The sequence below is a fragment of the Heptranchias perlo genome, chromosome 12, assembly GCF_035084215.1.
Source record: "Heptranchias perlo isolate sHepPer1 chromosome 12, sHepPer1.hap1, whole genome shotgun sequence".
NCBI lineage: Eukaryota > Metazoa > Chordata > Chondrichthyes > Hexanchiformes > Hexanchidae > Heptranchias > Heptranchias perlo.
This window is the reverse complement of record NC_090336.1, coordinates 26605838-26628692: the sequence shown is the minus strand read 5'-3', so window position 1 is coordinate 26628692 and position 22855 is coordinate 26605838. Positions and strand designations below refer to the sequence as shown.

The 22855-nt window shown below is 42.1% G+C and overlaps 1 protein-coding gene across 1 annotated transcript in view; it reads left to right on the top strand.

The window, feature by feature from the left end:
- The first annotated feature begins 2487 nt into the window (after positions 1–2487).
- Positions 2488–22855, top strand: part of saxo4 (stabilizer of axonemal microtubules 4) — a 127426-nt gene continuing 107058 nt past the window's right edge. Inside the window, exons 1-4 of the mRNA XM_067993827.1 lie at positions 2488–2556; positions 15313–15435; positions 19913–20030; positions 22318–22471. Coding sequence (XP_067849928.1) covers positions 15330–15435; positions 19913–20030; positions 22318–22471 — 378 coding nt within the window. The 5' untranslated portion in view covers positions 2488–2556; positions 15313–15329. The remainder of the gene's footprint in view (positions 2557–15312; positions 15436–19912; positions 20031–22317; positions 22472–22855) is intronic.

Genomic DNA, 22855 nt, shown 5'->3' with positions numbered 1-22855 from the left:
TGTTTTATGCTGTTAGTTGAGAGTCAACTTCAAGAAACAACTTTTTGTGTCGATGTAAATGGAAGGATAGATAGATTACAGGGCAATTCAGTAAAAACACTTTCCGTATAACTTTCAACATACGTAAAGATAAAAGTTAAAACTATAAAGCTGATACACCTGACAATTCACCGATGTACCCTTTGATTAATTTTCTCATTTTCAGGCCTGAACCCATGTAATGATACTTAAAAAGGATAGATTTTTATGAATTCGGACTCCTAGTGCAGAGCTCTGGGATCAATTGAAATGAAAATCAGTTAGTTTCTGTAACTGGTGGCCAATCTGCAATGTCAGTTTTACGCCCGGGCAAGAAGGTGAAAATCTACCCCACTCTCTTGAAAAAAAAGCTGTCCAGAACAGATATTAGTTGCACTAAGCCGAATATATAAGGAATTCAAGAAGCATTCAAGAGAGAGACAGAGACAAAGACAGATACGGAGATGCAGAGAGAGAGACAGAGAGAGATCTCCCCATTCCAGATATCTACCTCCACTTGGCACTTTGCATATATACTTTCAGCTTTAAAAATGGTAAGGGATAAAAATTAAGTATTTAGGTAAAGGACTATTTTTATAATATATTAAAAATGTAATGTTTGAGCTCACTTCCTGTCAATTTTTTTTATTATATATTCCTACTTCTTAAATTTATAATGGAATCTACCTGTGTGAACTTGTCACATTGTAACTACAGTCTCTCTCTCTCGAGTGCAGGCACTGCAGCACCATTATTGGTAGGCATGTGTAATTACAGCATTACAAGTTTACATAGGCAAGAATTTATAATGGAAAGATAAAAATAAGGATGCAATGCATGATTTTTAAATGGGAACGGAATTATGTCTGTGCATCCTGGTCTAATTATCTCTAATGCCACTTCACCTGACACCATGGGAGATTGACCGGTATAAAATATAAAGGATACTTACTTGTAGTTTTCACAGAATCCTGTACTGAGATGTCGAACTCAATTGCCAAAAAATTCCAGAACCCATTTAATAAAAATAGAATTTGACCATAAATCAATGGCCTTGATGTTATGCCCTTGTGACATACACATCCCCACTGTTATAAAATTAGAAAGCTCTGTCTCACCATGAGCAGCACCACAGGAGATCTAATAGCATAAATATAAAAACAAATCTCACTTAACGTACACTGTACTTGGAATACTTGTCAGGGACTGGTAGTTTACCAACTGTGTCATAACTCATCTGCCGGGATGACCGCCCATCAGGTTTGAATTAGTCAGTCGGCTTTGAGGCTGGTCACCGTGACATTTTGATAACTGGACAACCAAATTTTGGTTTTCAGTTGCTGCATTGGGAAAAACAGTGCTGTGTGTATATGCATACAGTCCTATTTCCAATGTGCACGTGCACTAACAGACCCATTTTGTCCCCGTTCACAGTATTTCTTTTTTTTAATGAATTCCCTTCAGGTTTTTGACTCAACAAAAAGTGGCAACCTTATAATCCAAATGCAGTGATCTAATTTTTCCAAAGAAAAAGCGCACTGGTCCTTGATGTGCATCCTTTATATATTTTTTTCCAAAAAAGACTACCTTTAGATTTAAAATACAAAATGCTGCAAGTATACAATGGGTCCTTTAACATCTGAAAAGAGAAAAGGCAGGTGAAGAGCAAACTGAATTCTTACAAAATTCTGCCCCAATTAACCTGTCTTTTCTGCCTATGTAACAACATAAGAACAGTCACCGCACCCCATTCTTTGTAAGAAGTGCTAGGAGACGTTTCAACATACGACGAAGCACTATAAATGCAAATCTTTATTTATCTTTCAGATGCGGGTGGGCCTGTTACATCTTCCCAGCTAATTCTATTTTTATTCCTGATATATCTGGCATATTTTCTTCTTAACTCAAGTTTTCTTCTCAACTCAATTATAGATCTTGCAATTTATCTCAGTTATCTATTGTCTACTTACACACACACACAAAAAAAAATCGCTTTTATTTCAAAGTTTAATTTTGTTTAAAGCCATACCTGGCACTGTACCAGCGCAGACTGTTAAAGATCCAAGCAACATAATCTGGAAGAAAGTGCCTTTAAAAGGGGGAGGAGGGGGAGAACAAAATAAATACTTTAATACTCGTGTATATTTATAAAATATGAAACCAAACAAAACAAAGATGATAGCAAGGGCAGTCTTAAATGTCCAGCGTTATTACCTAATATAACCCTTCAAGCCCAACACACAGGCATCCCTCTGCAGTTAATGGTACGGTCGTTCATGAAGTTGTTTTCTTTTTTAATTGAATTATAGATTCGGACGGAGCGCAGAGTAGAGTTAGAAAGCGAGCTGTCGCTCCAGAAAGTGCCCTGTGGGTCGGATCATGCCCGGAAGCTCTTTCATTATGTTGTTCGCTACTTTTTTTTAACACGTTACTTCTGTCCCTATTGCCGAGGTAACGGTTGCTAGGTTACAAATAGTAACCATCGCTACTAGGGCAGAGAGGGAGTGAGAAAGAGAGAGAGAGAATCGGAAGCGTCAGGTAAGAGAGGAGATGGACTTTGGAAAGTTTTAATAATTCTCTGGAAATTCCTGTGACTCGAAGTTTTTTTTTTCTTTGTATCGTGGACAAAATAATTGAGAACATTAGAAATTAATTTTATTCCGTAAACCCTTCAAACGTTTCTAAAACAACTTAGGCATCAATTTTATGCAAATTCAGTTTGCATATGATTGATGGTTTTGGATCGCGTTCACATCTTGGAGCTTTCGATCGTTGAAGTTCACCTTACCTAACGTGTTGTGTTTCCTGGTATGTTAACATTTGGATAAAAATAGTGAATACAGGAATCTGGTACAAGTGCATCAAGTGTTCATATGTGAACTTCGCAAATCGGAAATTCTACCTCAAGTAGTGTTTACACATTTAATTTAATAACATACTGAGTATTCATTTTATTCTATAACTAGCTCCATCACAAACAGTTCACCTGTTCATTCATTTCATTGCTCTACGAAGAATCAGTTGTGTGCAAAGTAGCTGCTTATGTAAAAACAGTCAATGCACTTCAAATTAATTAATTCTATGTGAAAGATGACACATTTTAGATGTGTTACGTTCCTGCACCATCTTGCTTCCTCTGGACTGCCCTGCATGATTCCACTCTAACCTGCTTAAATGAAATCAGCTCATCTCCATCAATAGCTTTGCTTCCCACCCTCAGACAATCATCTGAAAAGTACCCTAAGGTTCTGTCCTTGACCCCTCCTGTTCCTAATTTACAACCTGCAATATTATCCTCACCACCACTATCCTTGACTCCATGAACAACTCTGACATGAAATCGTGAATAAGCTGGAACTTCCTCCAAATAAACATTGGGAAGATCAAAGACATCTTATTTGGCTCCTGCCAAAACCTCCATACCCATCCCCCTTTCTGGCTGCTTGCTCAGGCTGAACCACACTGTGTGTAACTTCAGTTTGATAGACATGGGCTCTGTCCTGCACCATAACATAAAATATTTTTGTATTATATCTCATTTACATGAAATTGTAGCCAGGCCAATGTACTATGAGTTCTAAATGAATTACTATTGTCTCTGGATTGAGGAGAATAGATGCTCATTCAAAGGGAGGCGATGCATCTCTGTTTACATAGTTGCCTATAAATAAAACCCGATCAGGCCAGATTGTCCGGAGCTAGTAGCTTTGGTTTGTGAAATAATAATGTGGGCAAATTTGAGAAGAGCTCATTGTGATTGCCTCAATTATCCAGGGGTGTCATCCTAGACAGAAATTCCCCAAAAGACTTTTCTTCAGGCCTGGCCTACTAAATATCTCTTGATCTTGACAATGATGGGACTGCTATTGATATCCCCATCTATTCAGATGATAGAAAGAATCAATGTTATAATTACTAACCTGATGAGAAAGGACTGGGGTTTCTTCAAAGAAACTGACTTCCACTTCAAAAGAAGTTAGGGGTATATCTGAGCAGCAGCCCTAGGATGTTTGGTTCACTCAGTTCAGCCATTTTTCCATGTCATGGCAATGAGACTGAAATCTAAGATTTTTTTTTGTCACCAAGATAGAGACCATCTACTCAGCTACCTCTGCTGCTTCCTCATTTCTGCTTGCCCACCAAGTCAAAATCACCTTTATCAATCACCTCCTATAAAAACACCCTCAATTCCTCTTTCCTTGCAAACTACCACAGCAGCACCAATCTCTCTTACCTCTTCAAAGAGTGTTGTTATTTCCTAAATCCGCACCCAACTCTCTCATAACTCCCAGTTTGAAACCCCCCAATCAGGTTTCTGCCCCTCCCAAAGCACCAAAATAGGCTTAACCAAAGTCTGACCGTGGTGCATCATCCTTCCTCATTCTCAATTTCTCCACAGCCTTTTACATGGTCAAGTACCATTCTCCTCCAACAACTCTCCTCCGTTGCCCACTTTGGTGGGACTGCCCTCGCTTGGTTCCACTCTTACCTATCTGATTGTAGCTAAAGCATCTCTGTTAATGACCTCTCTTCCCACCACCACACTGTCACCCCGGGAGTCCCCCAAGGATCAATCGTTGTCCTCCTTTTCCTCATCTATGCTGTTTCTTGGCAAAATCATCCTCAGATATGGGGTCAGCTTCCACATTTGCCCAGCTCTACTTCTCCACCACCCTTCTTGACCTGTCCACTTCTCTGTGCTGTCAGACCTCTTGTCCGACATTCGGCCTTGGATTAGCTGCAATTTTCTCCAGCTAAACATTGAGAAGGCAGAAGCCATCATCTTTAGCCCCTGCCACAAACTCCATAGCCATGCAATCGACTCAATCCACCTCTCCGGTGACTGTCTCAGGCTGACTATTCACATCGTTGGCATCCTATCCAATGCAAAGTTTAACCTCTGAGCCCATATGCTCTCCATTACAAAGGCCCCCTACTTGCACCTTTACAACATCATCCCACCTCTACCATTACCTCAGCCCATCCATCACTGATACCTTCATCCATGCCTTTGTTGCCTTTAAACTTGTCTATTCTAATGTCCTTCTGGTTGGCCTCCCAGTCACCACCCTCCATATTCAGCTCATTCAAATGTCTGCTGCCTGTGTTCTATCCTGCACCAAGTCCAGCTCACCTGTCACTCCTGTTCTCGCTGAACTACGTTAGCTTCTGGTCCCCCAACACCTCAAATTTAAAATTGTCATCCTTGTGTTTAAATCCTTCTATGGCCTATCTCTGTAACTTCCTCCAGCACTATAACAGCCCCTCCAAACTCTGATTTTAGCCTCTTGTACATCATCTCCTCCCTTCACCTACCATCAGCGGTTGTGCCTTTGGCCATCTAGGCCCCATGCTTTGAAATGCCCTCTCTAATCTCCTTTTCCTCTCCACCTCACCGTTCTCCTTTAAGACCCTCCTTGAAACCCACCTCTTTGACCAAGCTTCTGGTCTCCTCTCTTAATATCTATTTCTTTGGCTTGACATTTATTTTTTCCTTTTGCATTCTGGGAAGTGTTTTGGGACTATTTCTACTTTAAAGGCACTATAAAATTGCAAGTTATTGTTATAAAAAATCATCAAAAGAACTATTTTTAAAATTCTGTAAAAATGTTCTGAGTTTCTAGAGAGCTTTGTTGTGTTGAAGTCAAGAAATAAGTTGTGTGCAAGTCTAACAATGTTTTGCTGTATTTATTTTGCTTCTGCCCATACCTCACTGCCATTGAAATCCTTAACTATGCTTTTATTATCTCCAGGCTTGTGCATTTTGGAAGGAAAAATGAGGAGAGGCAATATAAATTAAATGGTACAATTTTAAAGGGAGTGCAGGAACAGAGAGACCTGGAGGTTCATATACACAAATCTTTGAAGGTGGCTGGACAAGTTGATAAGGCTGTTAAAAAAATTAACGGGATCCTTGGCTTTATAAATAGAGGCATACAGTACAAAAGCAAGAATGTTATGATAAACCTTGAAAAATCACTGGTTAGGCCTCAGCTAGAGCATTGTGTCCAGTTCTGGGTACCACACTTTAGGAAGGATGTCAAGGCCTATGAGAGGGTGCAGAGGAGATTTACCAGAATGGTAGCAGGGATGAGGGACTTCAGTTATGTGGAAAGACAAGAAAAGCTGAGATTGTTCTCCTTAGAGCAGAAAGGGTTAAGGAGGGATTTAAAAGAAGTGTTCAAAACTATGAGGGGTTTTGATAGAGTAGATAGGGTGAAACTGTTTCCATTAGTAGGAGGGTCGGTAACCAGAGGACACAAATTTAAGATAATTGGCAAAAAAGCCAGAGGGGAGACGAGGAGAATTTCTTTTACGCAGCTACTTGTTATGATCTAGAATGCACTGCCTGAAACGATGGTGGAAGCAGAGTCAATAGTAACTTTCAAAAGAGAATTGGTTATATACTTGAAAAGAAAAAATATGCAGGGTTATGAGGAAACAGCAGGGTATTGGATGAGGGGTGACCTTATCTTTAAGATAATGACAGGGTTTGATAGGGTAGACATAGAGAAAATATTTCCACTTGCAGACAAAACTAGAGATCATAAATATAAGATAGTCACTAATGAATCCAATAGGGAATTCAGGAAAAACTACTTTTCCGAAAGAGTGGTAAGAATGTGGAACGAGCTATCACAAGGAATAGTTGAGGCAAATAGCATAGATGCATTTAAAGGGAAGCTAGATAAGCACACGAGAGAGAAAGGAATAGAAGGATATGCTGATAGGGTTACATGAAGTAGGGAGGGAGGAGGCTTGTGTGGAGCATAAACGCCGGCACTGACAAGATGGGCCGAATGTCCTCCTTTGCTCTATGATTCCATGATATAACTTCTTCCATATCCAACTCACTAGCCTCCCTTCATCCTACATAAAGTCTAACTTGCCCAAAACTCTACTACCCACACCTTGTCGCGAACAAAGTCCCACTTTCCCATTACCTTCACCACTACCAACTTTGATTGACTCCTAATCTCTTAATGTATCAAATTCAAAATCCTTGTCCTACTGTGGTGGTTATGTTACTGGACTAATAATTCAGAGAATGTGAGTTCAAATCCCATAGCAGTTTGAGATTTGAATTGAGTTTAAAAAATCTGGAAATAAAAAGCTAACATCGGTAAAAGTGACCATGAAGCTGTTCCCAATGGTTTCGCTCTGCCAGCTGAATGAAGAAGATCAACCAGGCAACAGCCTACACAATGTACCATTGCGACTTTGTTTAATCGTTCTGTGGACAAAAGACCCAGAATGCACTAGAGTCATTCTGGGCGAGACTGAAGACTGCCTCCCTTCTGAATCTAATAATGCCACCATATTTTGGTGTGGAGATGCCGGTGATGGACTGGGGTTGACAATTGTAAACAATTTTACAATACCAAGTTATAGTCCAGCAATTTTATTTTAAATTCACAAGCTTTCGGAGGCTTCCTCCTTCCTCAGGTGAACGATGTGGAAATGAAATCCTCGAAATGAAGTCGCATTTATAATTCACAGAACAATGCTTGGTGATAACAGACAGTTTTTTCAACTGCCTGTTGCCAAGGCAATCAGTGTGCAGACAGACAGGTGTTACCTGCCAGGTCTCAGAATATACAAATCACCAAAAAAAACAACAAACAAAAAAAAACAGAGATAGGGAGGTAGAAACATAGAAAAGACAGCAACTGATTCGTTATATTAAAAACAGATAACATTTGTTCGCTGGTGGGGTAATGTGTAGCGTGACATGAACCCAAGATCCCGGTTGAGGCCGTCCTCATGGGTGCGGAACTTAGCTATCAATTTCTGCTCGACGATTTTGCGTTGTCGTGTATCTCGAAGGCCGCCTTGGAGTACGCTTACCCGAAGGTCGTTGGCTGAATGTCCTTGACTGCTGAAGTGTTCCCCGACTGGGAGGGAACCCTCCTGTTTGGCGATTGTTGCGCGGTGTCCGTTCATCCGTTGTCGCAGTGTCTGCATGGTCTCGCCAATGTACCATGCTCTGGGGCATCCTTTCCTGCAACGTATGAGGTAGACAACGTTGGCCGAGTCACAGGAGTTTGAACCATGCACCTGGTGGGTGGTGTCCTCTCGTGTGATGGTGGTATCTGTGTCGATGATCTGGCATGTCTTGCAGAGGTTACCGCGGCAGGGTTGTGTGGTGTCGTGGACGCTGTTCTCTTGAAAGCTAGGTAATTTGCTGCGAACGATGGTCTGTTTGAGGTTGGGTGGCTGTTTAAAGGCGAGTAGTGGAGGTTTGGGGATGGCCATAGTGAGGTGTTCGTCGTCATTGATGACATGTTGAAGGCTGCGGAGAACATGGCGTAGTTTCTCCGCTCCGGGGAAGTACTGGACGACAAAGGGTACTCTGTTGGTTGCGTCCCGTGTTAGTCTCCTGAGGAGGTCTATGCAATTTTTTGCTGTGGCCCGTCGGAACTGTCGATCGATGAGTCGAGCGTCATATATAACGGGATATGACGAGTCGAAGGTCATATCCCGTTCTTAGTAAGAACGGGATATGACGCTCGACTCATCGATCGACAGTTCCGACGGGCCACAGCAAAAAATTGCATAGACCTCCTCAGGAGACTAACACGGGACGCAACCAACAGAGTACCCTTTGTCGTCCAGTACTTCCCCGGAGCGGAGAAACTACGCCATGTTCTCCGCAGCCTTCAACATGTCATCAATGACGACGAACACCTCGCTATGGCCATCCCCACATCTCCACTACTCGCCTTTAAACAGCCACCCAACCTCAAACAGACCATCGTTCGCAGCAAATTACCTAGCTTTCAAGAGAACAGCGTCCACGACACCACACAACCCTGCCGCGGTAACCTCTGCAAGACATGCCAGATCATCGACACAGATACCACCATCACACGAGAGGACACCACCCACCAGGTGCATGGTTCATACTCCTGTGACTCGGCCAACGTTGTCTACCTCATACGTTGCAGGAAAGGATGCCCCAGAGCATGGTACATTGGCGAGACCATGCAGACACTGCGACAACGGATGAACGGACACCGCGCAACAATCGCCAAACAGGAGGGTTCCCTCCCAGTCGGGGAACACTTCAGCAGTCAAGGACATTCAGCCAACGACCTTCGGGTAAGCGTACTCTAAGGCGGCCTTCGAGACACACGACAACGCAAAATCGTCGAGCAGAAATTGATAGCTATGTTCCGCACCCATGAGGACGGCCTCAACCGGGATCTCGGGTTCATGTCACGCTACACGTTACCCCACCAGCGAACAAATGTTATCTGTTTTTAATATAACGGGTCAGTTGCTGTCTTTTCTATGTTTCTACCTCTCTATCTCTGTTTCTTTTTGTTTGTTGTTTTTTTTGGTGATTTGTATATTCTGAGACCTGGCAGGTAACACCTGTCTGTCTGCACACTGAGTGCCTTGGCAACAGGCAGTTGAAAAAACTGTCTGTTATCACCAAGCATTGTTCTGTGAATTATAAATGCGACTTCATTTCGAGGATTTCATTTCCACATCATTCACCTGAGGAAGGAGGTAGCCTCCGAAAGCTTGTGAATTTAAAATAAAATTGCTGGACTATAACTTGGTGTTGTAAAATTGTTTACCATATTTTGGAGCAGTGGAGGGGTGTATAACACATCAGAATGTTTAAGATTATTAACAGCAGATTGGGTCATTCATAGAAAATGCCAGGACTTGCTGTTTGTAACCCCACTTCCTTCACCAACCCCCCCCACCCCCATTCCAATGATGGAGAAATCCTGTGCACTGACAGCACTTAAAGCAGTGAAACCAAAATTAAGACTGTGAAGCTAACTGATTTTGTTATATTTTGTATGCAAACATTTAAACAAACTTACATTTGACAGGAAAAATGATCTATGTTCAAAAGATTGTTTATTTATGCAGCTACAACATTTTATATATACAGGTTTATTTAATTATGGCTTTCTGATGGGAACACATTTGCTCATTTAACATCCCTTCTTGCAACATCATTGCTCTGCTCACCATGGCATGGAAGATCTGCTAGTTTCTCTGTAATTTTCTGTACTTTTGCATATTAGGGACGATTTTACTCTGCTAGTGGCCTCCGACCACCCTCTGTCCCACTTCCTCCATTACCTCCAGAACCAGAATTTCCAAGTCTCTCTCCTCAAAAAGAGTCAAGGGTCTTGGATGAGGTGTTTAGATGGAGCACCGCTGACTCATGCTCTTGGCTGAGTCATTTCAACCCCTCTTCAATAGCAAGACAGGCTTAAGGGTGACAAAACGCTCTTTAAGAGCTGCACACCTGAAGTACAGTGAGCTGATTTGGTGCTGTAATATGGGATCAACTCATTAACATAAATTAATGATGCTCCCAGTGCACATTTCATGACATGCTGGGAGTGCACCAGGATCAAGGGGTGGGTTTTCGAGTGCCACCAGCTCGATTTATGAACTGTTTACCTGGACATTGCTAATTTATGTTAATAAGTTGACCGCGCATTAAAGTGCGAAGTCAGTTCATTGGAGTACAGGCGTGCTCAGCTACCAAATTGCTGCAGTCCTACACTCACTGCACCAGGATAACATTATCGGCTCTAATGTACCTTTTTAAACAAAATAAATAAAATTAATATACATATTACTCCATTACCAAACTCTTTCAGAAATAAAAGATGGTAAATATATTATTTTCTTTGAAATAAGTTCTTTGATCCTCTGAGGGCTGACTGGATTATCATTTCTACAGAACTGTTGTCATTACCAGGTCCACTGTGATGTTTGCCATTATAAATTCAAATTAATAGGCACATATTTGATGTGTCCACTGGAGGGCAGAAGAGCAGCAGCAGACAATAGCTGATTATTGGACTGGCAAGCAATGGTACAGTGAGTTTCAACACAGTACAGGAAGGCCCAAGCATTGTGTTATTGTCAGCAGAGTTCATATAGTGATCTTTAGGATTTTTTTGATGCAGCAGGTTTTGTGGTCAACATTTTGTTTTAAATTGACATGTTCATGACTATCTAATTTCCTCTCAAGCCACTTTATCTGTGCTTTAGTTGATAGCTTATGCTCTGATTTGTTTTCTTTTAATTCAGGGGTTCCCTAGGGCTTTGTCCCTTTCTCCACTCTTTTTCATATTAATGAACTCCTCCACTCATCACCCAAATCTATCTACTCTTTTCTTGATGATTCCAGTCCGTATATATTACATTTCTTACAATGCACATCCTAGGCACTTACAACCTCCAATCCTCTTAGTGCAATGGCTGCATCCTGATTTTCACACCTTTCCATAGAACAGTGAAAATCTTGTTTCTTCAAATACCTCAAAGATACTATTTATCCATGTCCCTCACAAATCTAAACAGCAGCTGTCACCTCTTTTGTGGCTCTACTGTTAGTTATTTATCTATTGACATTCTTGGTTTTATTATCTCCTCTGACCTCAAATTAAACTTATGTGTCTACTGCATTGCTAAAGCTGTCTCCAAGAAGCTTGGTGTGAAAAAGTTGTGTGAGTGTTAGAACTGTGGAGAAGAACAAATCTCTGCAAACAGATTTAAATGTACCGGGGGAATGGGACAAACACTGGCAAATGGTATTTAACCTAGATAAGTACAGTGTTACTTACACTTTACAAAGAATAGGACTGGAATCAGTTAAGAGAGAAAAATATATTGATGTTATAGTTCATAATTTTCTAAACCAATGCTGAGAAGCTGTAGCCAAAGCAAATAGGGTATTATGCTGTATTATTAGGACTTTTAATATAAAACAAAGCACATCATTTTGTCCTTGTACAAGATGTTGGTTAGACTGCATTTAAAACACTGTATCCAGTTTTGCTCCCCTGGTGGGTGATAAGGAGGCTATGGTAAAGATTCAGAGAAGGGCCACAAGAATGAGTCCTAGCTTAAAAAAAACATAGTTACTCAGAAAGTGGGTTGGAGAGGAATTTTCCAGATTTTTTCCCATAATTGGTCTTGGGGTTTTTTAAAATCCTTTTTTTGCCTTTCCCAGGAGATTACATGGCTGATGGGTAGGAGGTGTCTAGTCATGATGCTTCAGGGAGGCTTGTTGGAGCAGTCAGGCCTGTCAATAGGACTTGGTACGGTCTGCACAGTGCAATGATTGCAAGTCACATTGATGAACATATGTGGAGGCCCTAGTGTTAGGGACATATTTAAAAGAGCTGGATAAATATTTATTTGAGAATGGGATTGAAAGTTATCGGATAAGTACAGAAAGAGGTAGCTTCTGTGCTGCCAGGATGATGAAAATGCCTTCTGTGGGAAGCGACAGAACGGGATTGGATAATGGAGGTGGTAAGTGTAGACAGTTATTGTGGAGTTTTGCTGGACTGCTTTTGTTGTTGTGAAGCTTGCCTATATCTCCTGAAGGAAACTGAGTAGTTAGGGTAGAGTTCACAATAGAGTAGATTGTACATGGTCTGTGGAAGAAACAGGTTTGATGGGCTGCATTGCCTTTCTCATTCTGTGCTTTCCTACATTCTTATAATCCTTAGGCTAATTTGAGATTCCAGTTTGAATACAGTTCCTCTTCAAATGAAAGGGAGCTTGCAAAAGCAGTTAAACACATTTGTGTGATTGGCTGGGGAAGGGTCTTCAACACAAATTTGTGCAGAGAATAAATTGTCCTTGGAAAAACGCCAGTAAAATGCCAGTAATCTGGAGAGTACTTATAAAGTTATGTGTGGATTGTGCACTGTGGAGGAACATTTTAAGAGGAAAACTGCTGTTTAAAGAAGTTGAGCGGCACAGCTATAAATGGAAAGAACTCAATCTGGAAGGGGAGAAATCTTTTGTAATAAAGAGGCATCTTAATTTGTCTAAATGTTTTCTTTTCCAAAAATGTTTCTCCCAATTTTTTCCTCTTTGCTCTCAAAACATCGACTCTTGCTGGAGTCTGGCTCCTCGAGTGCTGGCAGCCTTCTGGCATCTCATCTGAGTTTTTCGTATATGAACCTCGACAATGAATATCTGTAAACTATTCTATTGTGGGAGTGCCACAGCCAAACTTTGATCCTGTTCTCACCCATCATTTACACATACACGCATCCTCCAGCATGTGTCAGGAGCAGGAATCCTTGGCTGAATTTACCCACCCCAATTCAGTGGTACCGAGGCCAACACTTGTGCCCTAGCTTTTATCCTGAGATCAACTAACACAGTGCAAATTGTGAATTGAACCTGGGACATTTTTAGTGCTACACTGAGTGGGGCTGCCACCTATTAGGCCATCAGGGGGACTTCTAGTTAAAATGTTTCTAATTACTCTGATTCCATTGTTTGAAAATTAACATTCCTTGCACAGATTTCTTAGACGGGTTAATGAGTACAGAATTTTTCCATTGGCACGTTTCAAGAGCTATTTCAAGAGGATGAGTATCGTTGTCCTCTGAATCTCATTTATCAATATTTCCAGTTGTTTGTTTTCCTTCTGGAGTACTTTACGCAATCAGGGTCAACCAGTATGACAGCACACAAGATCACTGATAAACCACACACCATCCTGCTCTTTTCGTCAATGCTCTAGATCTTTATTAAGTAAAGTAAAACAACGTTATTCTTTGTTCTCCATTTTTGGTTGTATTGTTGTATAATGTTAACTAGAAGGGAGAGACTTCTGTGCTTCTCTTTCATCACATCCACAATGGTTTGGTGATTATGGGCCCATCTGATTCCCTGGTGCTCATGATACTTGGACTACTGGCTAACTCTGACCTCTTATTACTAGGACTTAGGTTCAAATTCAGCTCAAACTAATGGGATGAAAGTCTCCTCTGAATGCTGGTTGTAAGAGTCCTATGTGAAATTAATTTCAACAGTCTTAATTCAGCTCCAAGCTAGCATGGGCTCACAGTACCGAACTGCTCCCAATTTGGCATAAATTGGCAATCTCACTCAGAAAGAGCACAAATGTGGGAAGTGGAAAAATATCACATTGGCACAGGAGGGAGCACCCTTCTGAATTCGTGGCTGACATTATTGGGGGAATAGAGAACTATATTCTGCATTAATTCATGCTATACTTAGCCTGGGGGTGCTCAGTGCTGACACTGAGTTCCTGAATTAGAAAGTGTTCCATCCTCCAGCACTAACATCCATTACTTTGATGAAGGTTGAAAGCCAAAATAAAATTCCCTGTTAGCAACTTTGAATCCTATCTCCAGCCTGGGCTGTTGTCAGTCAGATTCAAATGCAGCAGCAGAAAGCAACTATACTGAGACAAAAACTGCACTATTAAACCTTTCAAAAATGGTGTGTTTGCAAAGATTGTGGCAGAGTCCCATTCCAACTGCCGTAATGGATGTAGCTAAGGAGCTGATTGGTTTATGAAATTCATTTCTATTCAGAAAACCAACCAAAACACCCCACACAACAACGCCCCTTGTAAAAATGTTCCATTGATCCATGGCTCAGGACTAACTTTTAAAAAAAAAATTTAGATCTGGAAAAGGTACAGTATGAAAACTGACAGAAAATGAGCCGAATTTTACGATTTAGTGCTTCCAGTGCAGTGTCTCTTGTGACAGAAGCACATATTCAGGCTCTGGGGTCAGGTGCTTGATTTTTTTCCCACACGATTTTTCAGCCCCAACAAAATTAGTTTGATTTAGAGGAAGAGATCAAAAACGTGATCAAAAGGGCATAATTTAGTGAGGTTTTTGAACTGTGGGGGGACAGTTAGTAAGGCAAAGTAATTTTAGAACACTAAAACCTCTTTGTCCTCCATATATTGGGCACTGAGGCCAATTGTACCATACCAGCTATCTTCCTCGGCTGAGATTAAGCATAGAGCAGGAATTGAACCTGGAGCCTTCCCTTTCTGTATGGGTCATTATTGTGCCATACCAAAACAATGGCAATGCCAGGACACTTTACAAAAAACTTATTGACCAACTGAGTGGAAACAGGAAAGAAACCAAAGAAAAATGAAAACTAAGGTTCAGAAATGCTGCTATTAGGCCCTTAAAGTGCACTACCTTTACAGGGCATCCTTGCAGCCCATTTTATATGGGTAGAGAGATGGCCAAGTGCTGTACCAAAGTAAATGAAAAAATTGCATGGGTATCTAAATTACATCACCATGGCCTAATTTTGATATAATTGATTGCAAATTGGTTAGCATTTCTGGTGCTAATACAAACCCAACTAAAAAACTGGATCAGGCATTAAAAGGGTGGAAATCTGGCACAATGCACATTTTACATCCAATAATTGTGTATGACCAATCAAAAAATCTAGCCTTTTGTATCTGTATTAACGATTTTTTAAAAAACTATCTTGTTCTAGAGTACAATTGCTGCAGAATGGCTTTGATTTCTGCGGACAGCACACCACACTATACGAAAACAAGCTTCGGAGCAGATATTGACCCTCTGAAATTCTACTCCACAACATACTCAACATCGTACGGTAAGAGATTGCAAAGTGGTCTGTTGTGCTACTGAGGTTCCTTTTGGAAGAGATGAGCGCACAATAGTACTGGTCTCGAGCTGGCCCATCAGCCCATAACTTTGGCATTCTCTGAGAAAGTTGATGAGCTGAAGTAACTTCACAACCTCTACCATGTCAGGTGCAAAGATCTCAGTGGCTGCCACTGTTTTAAATCATATAGCATTCCTAAGACCTGCCGACCCAAAGGAGCAATGGGGATCACAGGAATTTAAAAACGGTTAGGGGACTGGATGGTGTAGTGAGTTAGGCACTGGCCTCTAGGACCTGGTTCAAATCCAGCCCAGATTGATGGGATCAATTTCTTTTCTGCCGACACCTTGCAAATGAGTTGGCCTCCCATTGACCCCATCAACTCTGATGGGGTCAGCACCGGGATTGTGACCCATGGATTTTCGGGGCCAATACATTTTTGCATGCTGAGGCAGAAACTACCACTGTGAACTGGCTTATTGTTTTTGAAGTGACTCATTTGAAGTACAAGCTGTAGGTAGGCATAAATCAACAAGGTCATAGTTTCAAGCTGAGCTCCTCAGACACTGTGAAAGGCTCCTGGTGGTCTTAAAAATTATCAAATTTCTGTATTTTTTGACTTGCTATTGTGCTATTTCTATTGCTGAATACTAATAAAAGAAGCCATGTCTTCGGCCCCCGCCACAAACTCCATTCCCTAGCCATCAATTTAATTCCCCTCCATGGCCACTGTCTCAGGCCAAACCAGACTGTTCACAAATTTGGCGTCCTTTTGACCTGAGCTGAGCTTCTGACCATCCTTTCCATCGTCAGGACCACGTACTTCCACCTCCATAATATCGCTTGTCTCCGCCCCTGCCTCAGCCCATCTGCTGCTGAAACCCTCATCCATGATTTTGTTACCTCCAAATTTTGACTATTCCAATGCTTTGCTGGCCGGCCTCCGATCTTCCATCATCCATAAACTTAAGCTCATCCAAAACTCTGCTGCCCATATTCTAACTCACATCAAGTCCCATTCATCCATCATCCCTGTGCTCGCTGACCTACATTAGCTCCCGGTCCACCAATGGCTTGAATTTAAAATTCTCATCCTTGTGTTCAAATCCCTCCATGGTCTCACCCCTCCCTATCTCTGTAACCTCCTCCAGCCTTACAACCTTTCGAGTACTCTGCATTCTTCCAATTGTGACCTCTTATGCATTCCTGACTTTATTTGCTCCACTACTGATGGCTGTGCCTTCACCTGTCTAGCTCCTAAATCTGGAATTCCCTCCCTAAACCTCTGGGCCTCTCCTCCTTTAAGATGCTCCTTAAAACCTACCTCTTTGACCAAGCTTTTGCTGACCTCTCCTAATGTTTCCTTCTTTGGCTTGGTGTCAATTTACGTCTGATTACACTCCTGTGAAGCGCCATGGGATGTTTTACTACGTTAAAGGTGCTATATTTAAATGCAAGTTGATGATATTTGCTGCAGAGATCACACTGCTTTTCTTTGGTTATCAGTCATTAGTGGGATAATTTCGGCGGGGTTCTCCCGATCTCATGTTGTAACTGCATAAATGGCCAGTTATAGCTGTTTATGCCCTTTCTTTACAATGCCGCCGATCTTCCACTGGAGAACTTCAATGGAAATTTCAGGCATATGTCTTTCTGACGCATGTCGATATTTGCAGGCGACCCCCAGAAATATGTTAATATTTGCAGAGGGTCCCTCTTGCAGAAATTTTGGAAACCACTAAGTGAGCCTGCACAGCATGAGGAAAAAGGTGCTCAGGGATAGACTGAAGAAACACATACCGCTCGTGGGAGTTGTGAAGGCTTCAGAAACTCAGCAAAGAACAGCTGGTTCCCACTTTAGAAACAAACTCCTTAAACCTTTTTTTAAAACACTGCAGACTTTGGGCTCCAGATGGTAAGCTCTTGGCCTCTATGCTGATAATTGACAAAAGTTTAATGGCCTGTAATACAGAATTAGCTCTTTTTAAAGAGGTCAGAAATTTAATGGCTACTGTATCGTAAAATGCTGAGATTTTCATTGGTTGGCTGCCTATTCAGCTAAGACTGTTGCCCCTGTTGTGGGTTTGGTTAAGTATATGCAGTAGCTGGTATTGCATAGGCGCATACAGTCCCGAGGGTTTCATGTTCAATTCCTGTGCTGTCCTGAGTCTGTCCCTGGCACAGCACTGAAACAGTCTTAATCAAAGTCATAAGTAACATCGTCTGTGATTGTGACTATGGTACATTTTCCTTCCTCATCTTCGCCAACCTTTCTGCAGCCTTTGATATGGTCAAACACACTATCCACTTCCAATGCCTTTCCTTCAATGTCCGGCTGAGTGGAACTGCCTTCACTTGATTCCATTCTTACCTATCCAATCATAGTCAGACTATCTCCAGAAATGACTTCACTTCCAGCTCCCGTACCGTTACTTCTGGAATCCCCCAAGGATCTATCCTTGGCCTCTTATCTTCTTCATCTTCATGCTGCCCCTTGGCGACATCATCCGGAGACATGGGGTCAGCTTCCACATGTATGCTGATGACACCCAGCTCTATCTCACTACCATCTCTCTCAAACTCTCCGCTGCCTCTGTGCTATCAGATAGCTTATCTGTCTTTCAGTCTTGATTGAGCAGCAATATCCTCCTGTTAAACATTGGAAAGACCAAGAACATTGCCTTTGACCCTTACCACAAACTCCATACCCTTGCCCCTCCCTGGCCACTGTCTCAGATTGAACCAAATTGTTCACAACCTAGGCGTCAAATTTGAGCCTGAGTTAAGCTTCTGACCCCATAAGCTCTCCATCAGAAAGACTGCCTATTTCGACCTCCAAAACATCGCTCTCTCCACCCATACTTCAGTCCATCTGCTGCTCGGAATCTCATCCATGTCTTTGTCAACTCCAGACTCAACTATTCCAATGCTCTTCTGGTCGGTCTCCCATCCTTCACCCTCTGTAAACTTCAGCTCATCCAAAACTCTGCTTCTTAAATCCTATCCCGCAACAGGCCCCTCTCACCCAACTCTTCTGATGTAAAATGTTCATTCTGGTGTTTAAATCCCTTTCATGGCTTTACCCCTCCCTATTTCTGTAAGCTGCTCCAGCCCTACAACCCCTCCCCCCCACTTAGAAATTTCTGGACTCTGGTACATTCTCTCTCCCTTCGCTGAACCATTCTTTCAGCCACTTAGACCCCACACTCTGGAATTCCCTCCTTAAATCCCCCCGCTTCTCCACTCACATTTTCTCCCTCTCTTCCTTAAGACCCTCCTTAAAACCCACCTCTTTGCCTAAGCTTTTGGTCACCCCTCCTAATACCTCCTCCTTTGGCTCATTTTTGTCTGATTACGCCTCTGTGCAGCGCCTTGGGACATTATTCCTACGTGAAAGGCACAGCTTAAATGCAAATTGTTGCTGAGTCAGTTGATCTCATTTGGGTCAGCAGTGAGGAAGTTACTATTGGTTTCAGCATCCATGGCTTTCAGAGCGAGATTTAACGAGTTTCCCAGTGCTGATTTGCCAACCAGCAGCTGCTGGAAAGTACACACATACGGACATCAGGATTGAGCATGGCTGTGGTACCCACCATGATAAGACAGTCTGCTGATACTGTCTAGGCTCTTATATGAAGAATAGCTGCATGGGTGAGGTGTTGGAGGGTTGCCAGTTACTACAGAACCACATGGCAGCAGGGGTCAGAGGAGGAGAGGAGAAAATGGATGGAACCGCATCATCTTTACCTCCCACACTGCCGTTGTTACAGCGTCTATTCCACGATGCAAAGGGCGCAAAGCAATCACAGTAAATATGAATTGCATCTTTGAGCTCAATTATTTTTCACCTATAATGCTTTTTAAGAAGTAACTGATTAGTTTGGGTTGTATTTAACCTCTGTTGTTTGCAGAAAATGTGTTACAGATGCTCTTTATGCCTCCTCCGATGCCTTCTCATCAGAGCCATTGGGATTTTTTTTGCTTTGGTGCTTCTAGCACTTAACCGTGCCTGCCAGTAATGCATACCACGACACTGTATATCTATGGGCCACAATTTTCTGTCCATTAAAATTATGGGCTGTGAGTGCGCAATTTCCTGATATGCACTCCTGGCAGGCATGACTTTAATGAGTTTGTTATTAATATTGCACAACATTATTTTAGATCATTAAAGGAGATAGCTGAAAGCTGATCAGATCATTTTATATGATCAAACATGTATCTCAGCCAAATGTTTCAGCTTGCATCTCTCTTTTCACAGGTTTTTAGAAGGGATACAGAAATTAACATTGCTCTGCCCTAATCCTCCTGTAACTGCATGTCCACTGATTGACGCCGATGCCAGTCATAGAGAAGTCTACTTTCTGAACATCCTGGTTGTTCCAGGTGGAGGAGACTGAATGAAGCTGGAAAGAATAGGAAAAATCAAGGACCAATTTTGTAACACAATGTCTTTGTGTTCTAGGTCATGAAGGATTCGTACCCAGGATAGGTGTGCATTCCGGAGCTGGATATGTGACCAATAAAAGACTTGCTCTCCACTGCACACCATATTTAGACAGACTTGACAACCCAATCTTCGGGTAAGACGGTGTTTTTAAAGAGCAGTTGATCGGGAAAGCTGTCAGAACACCGACATTCTGCTGACTGTGCAATAATCTGAGAGGAAAGGCATAGGGGGAGATGATACAACTTACATTTTCTCCCCCCTTTGTTTCCTCCACATCCATCCCCCAAGTATCATGCTCCATTCCCCAGGCAAAAGGCTGAAGAGCCCACCTGCTCCCTGACACCTGCCAATGTCATTCCCCATCCTTATTCCAAGGTTGCACCACAGAAGGGTGAATTTTTACAAGGCATTCCAGTGGCTAGAATGCTGTGCATCTGGCTGCGTGCCCTCCTGCACTCAGCGCATCAGTTCCCACCACAATTTCCAGTTCCAAGTCATTAACATGTTCCATGCCAGCTTCTGATGCTCAGATACCCCCTACCTCTGGAGGTACACAAAATGGAAGTGGGATTTCCGACATTACTGCAGTTACTTAAAGAGTAACAGCAGAGATTTTTAAAGAGAAGTGCTCCTCCGAGTGCAAAGAAATTGCATTCAGCCTGTCTGCTCAGCTTATGGACCAAAGCCGAATAAAATTAGAAAACTGAGGCCAGGTGCCCTGTGATTGATTACACTCCCTTGGAGGTATTTAAATGTTAGAATCATAGAATCATAGAAAGGTTACAGCACAGAAGGAGGCCATTTGGCTCATCGAGTCCACGCCGGCTCCATACTAGACCAATCCAGCTCGTCCCACTTCCCCGTCCTTTCCAACTCCTCATGACACACTAATACTGTATGCAAGGAACATACAGAGTGTTCCTGGTGTCCAGCATGGCTATTTGGCAAATGATGGGAAATCCGTTTTATGATATTTTGCATCTCTTTACAATACATCCACCCATACTTGGGCAAACAAATTGAACACCAACGTCACTTCCAATGGGAAATTCTGGAAGTAGTGGTGGGTTGGGGACTCAATGGAACAGAATCCTGTCTGAATTTCTGTCCCTGTCCATTGGAGTTATGCTTTGATGTAACTCCAAAGGAAAATATGCCACTGTATATATAAATTTTCAGAAGTCATTTGATAAGATGCCACATAAGAGATTTGTTACAAAAATTTAAAGGAATGTAGCTACATGAATAGACTGATGGCTTAGGGACAGAAAACAAAGAGTAGCGGTAAATAAATGTTTTTCAGATTCGCAGAATTTGGTACAAGTGTACCCCAGTGATCTGTGCTAAGATCACTTTTATTTTCCATAAATTATTTGAACATCAGCTGAAGAGAAATTATATTGAAGTTTGCCAGTCATACCAAAGTAGGAAGTATAGCCAACTGTGAGGAAGAATGCAAAGAGATTGCAGGAGGACATGGACAGGTTAGTGGAGTGGGCATATAGTTGGTAGATGAAGTTCAGTGCAGAGAAATGTATAGTAGTAAATTTTGAGTAAAAGAGGTAAAAATGGTAAAATTCTTAACAGAGTGAAGGGAGCAAGAAATCCAGGTGTGCAGGTACATGTATCTTTAAAGGTGGAAATGCAAGTAGTCAAAACCATTTGTCATGCAGTCTACCATGCAGTGTGTGGCAATCCTATAGGCAGCTACAGCAGAGACTCCAGCATCAGAGATCTTAAGCACCACAGGAGTAGCTCTTGTGAATGCTCACACTGCTGCTACACATGCCGTTAGCTCAAGTGTACAGCAGGCTCCCTAGTCATGTTTCAGTATACTGGGGATCAAATGGAGACAGCCATGATGCAGGGTTCACTAACCTCATGAGGCTGCTTTCTGTCAGGGTGATGCCACATCCTGCCCTAGCTTCCCCCTACTTAATTAACATTACATTTAACAGAAAGCGACAGGCAAGGTGGTACCAGGTACAAGGCCACCTCGTGATCCAGCACAAGGAGGTACAGGGTCTCCTCAATCCCAAAGGCCTCCATGTGATAGTCAGCAGCTAGACACCTCACTTTATCCTTCCAATATGGTAGCACTTAGAAGTGGTAGAGTAAGAATCATAAAATGCACACCATAAAATAGCACCAAGCACCAGGTCAAGAAACAGTAATCAGCCAGAATTCCTCCAGTTCCTGCCTCTGAATGCAATCCCTATGCTGTTCAAATTGCGTGTATGTGGAGATTGGATGAGGATAAAATTGGGTGCAGTAGTGGAAGGCTGCAAATGCCTACGGAACTGTGCCTCAGCATGACCTACCACCTTCAGAAGAGGGAAGAGGAAAATGGAAGAAAATTGGGCAGGTGGATTTGAATAGCCTGAAATATTTAACTTAACTTTTTGCACTTTTGTCTTTAGGCAGTTATTACGAGATAACTATCTCTCAATAACCAAGAAGCACTTTGTGCCTTATGGGGTCCCAGATGGCAAAGAAGATTTTCCTCACAAATTACATTCTGTAGGCAGTGGATTCATGCGGACAAAGCCACTGAACTTCCCATTCCTCAAAGATGTAAGAGAACATGTTCAATAGACCTAGTTAAAGCTACAAAAGCCATGGGGCCTGGTTGTGTAGTGGGTTAGACTCTGGCCTTTTATTTATGAGACCCAAGTTTAAATGCAGACCAGACTCGGGGATAGAAGTCTTATTTACCTGTTGAAGAGCTTTACATTAAATAATCTCAATCCAGCATAAAGCCGTTGCCAATTCAGGAAGGTGGCTAGTGAGGAAATTGGAAAAGTGTCACATTGGTGCAGCAAAAGGTGCTTGTCTGAGATTGGGGCACATTGCAGCAGTGTAGATGAAGCTTTACACTGCATCTAAATGTGCTATACCTGACCTGGAGGTGCTTGATATTGATACTGAGCCTATTGACACTGAACGGGTCTAAACTTT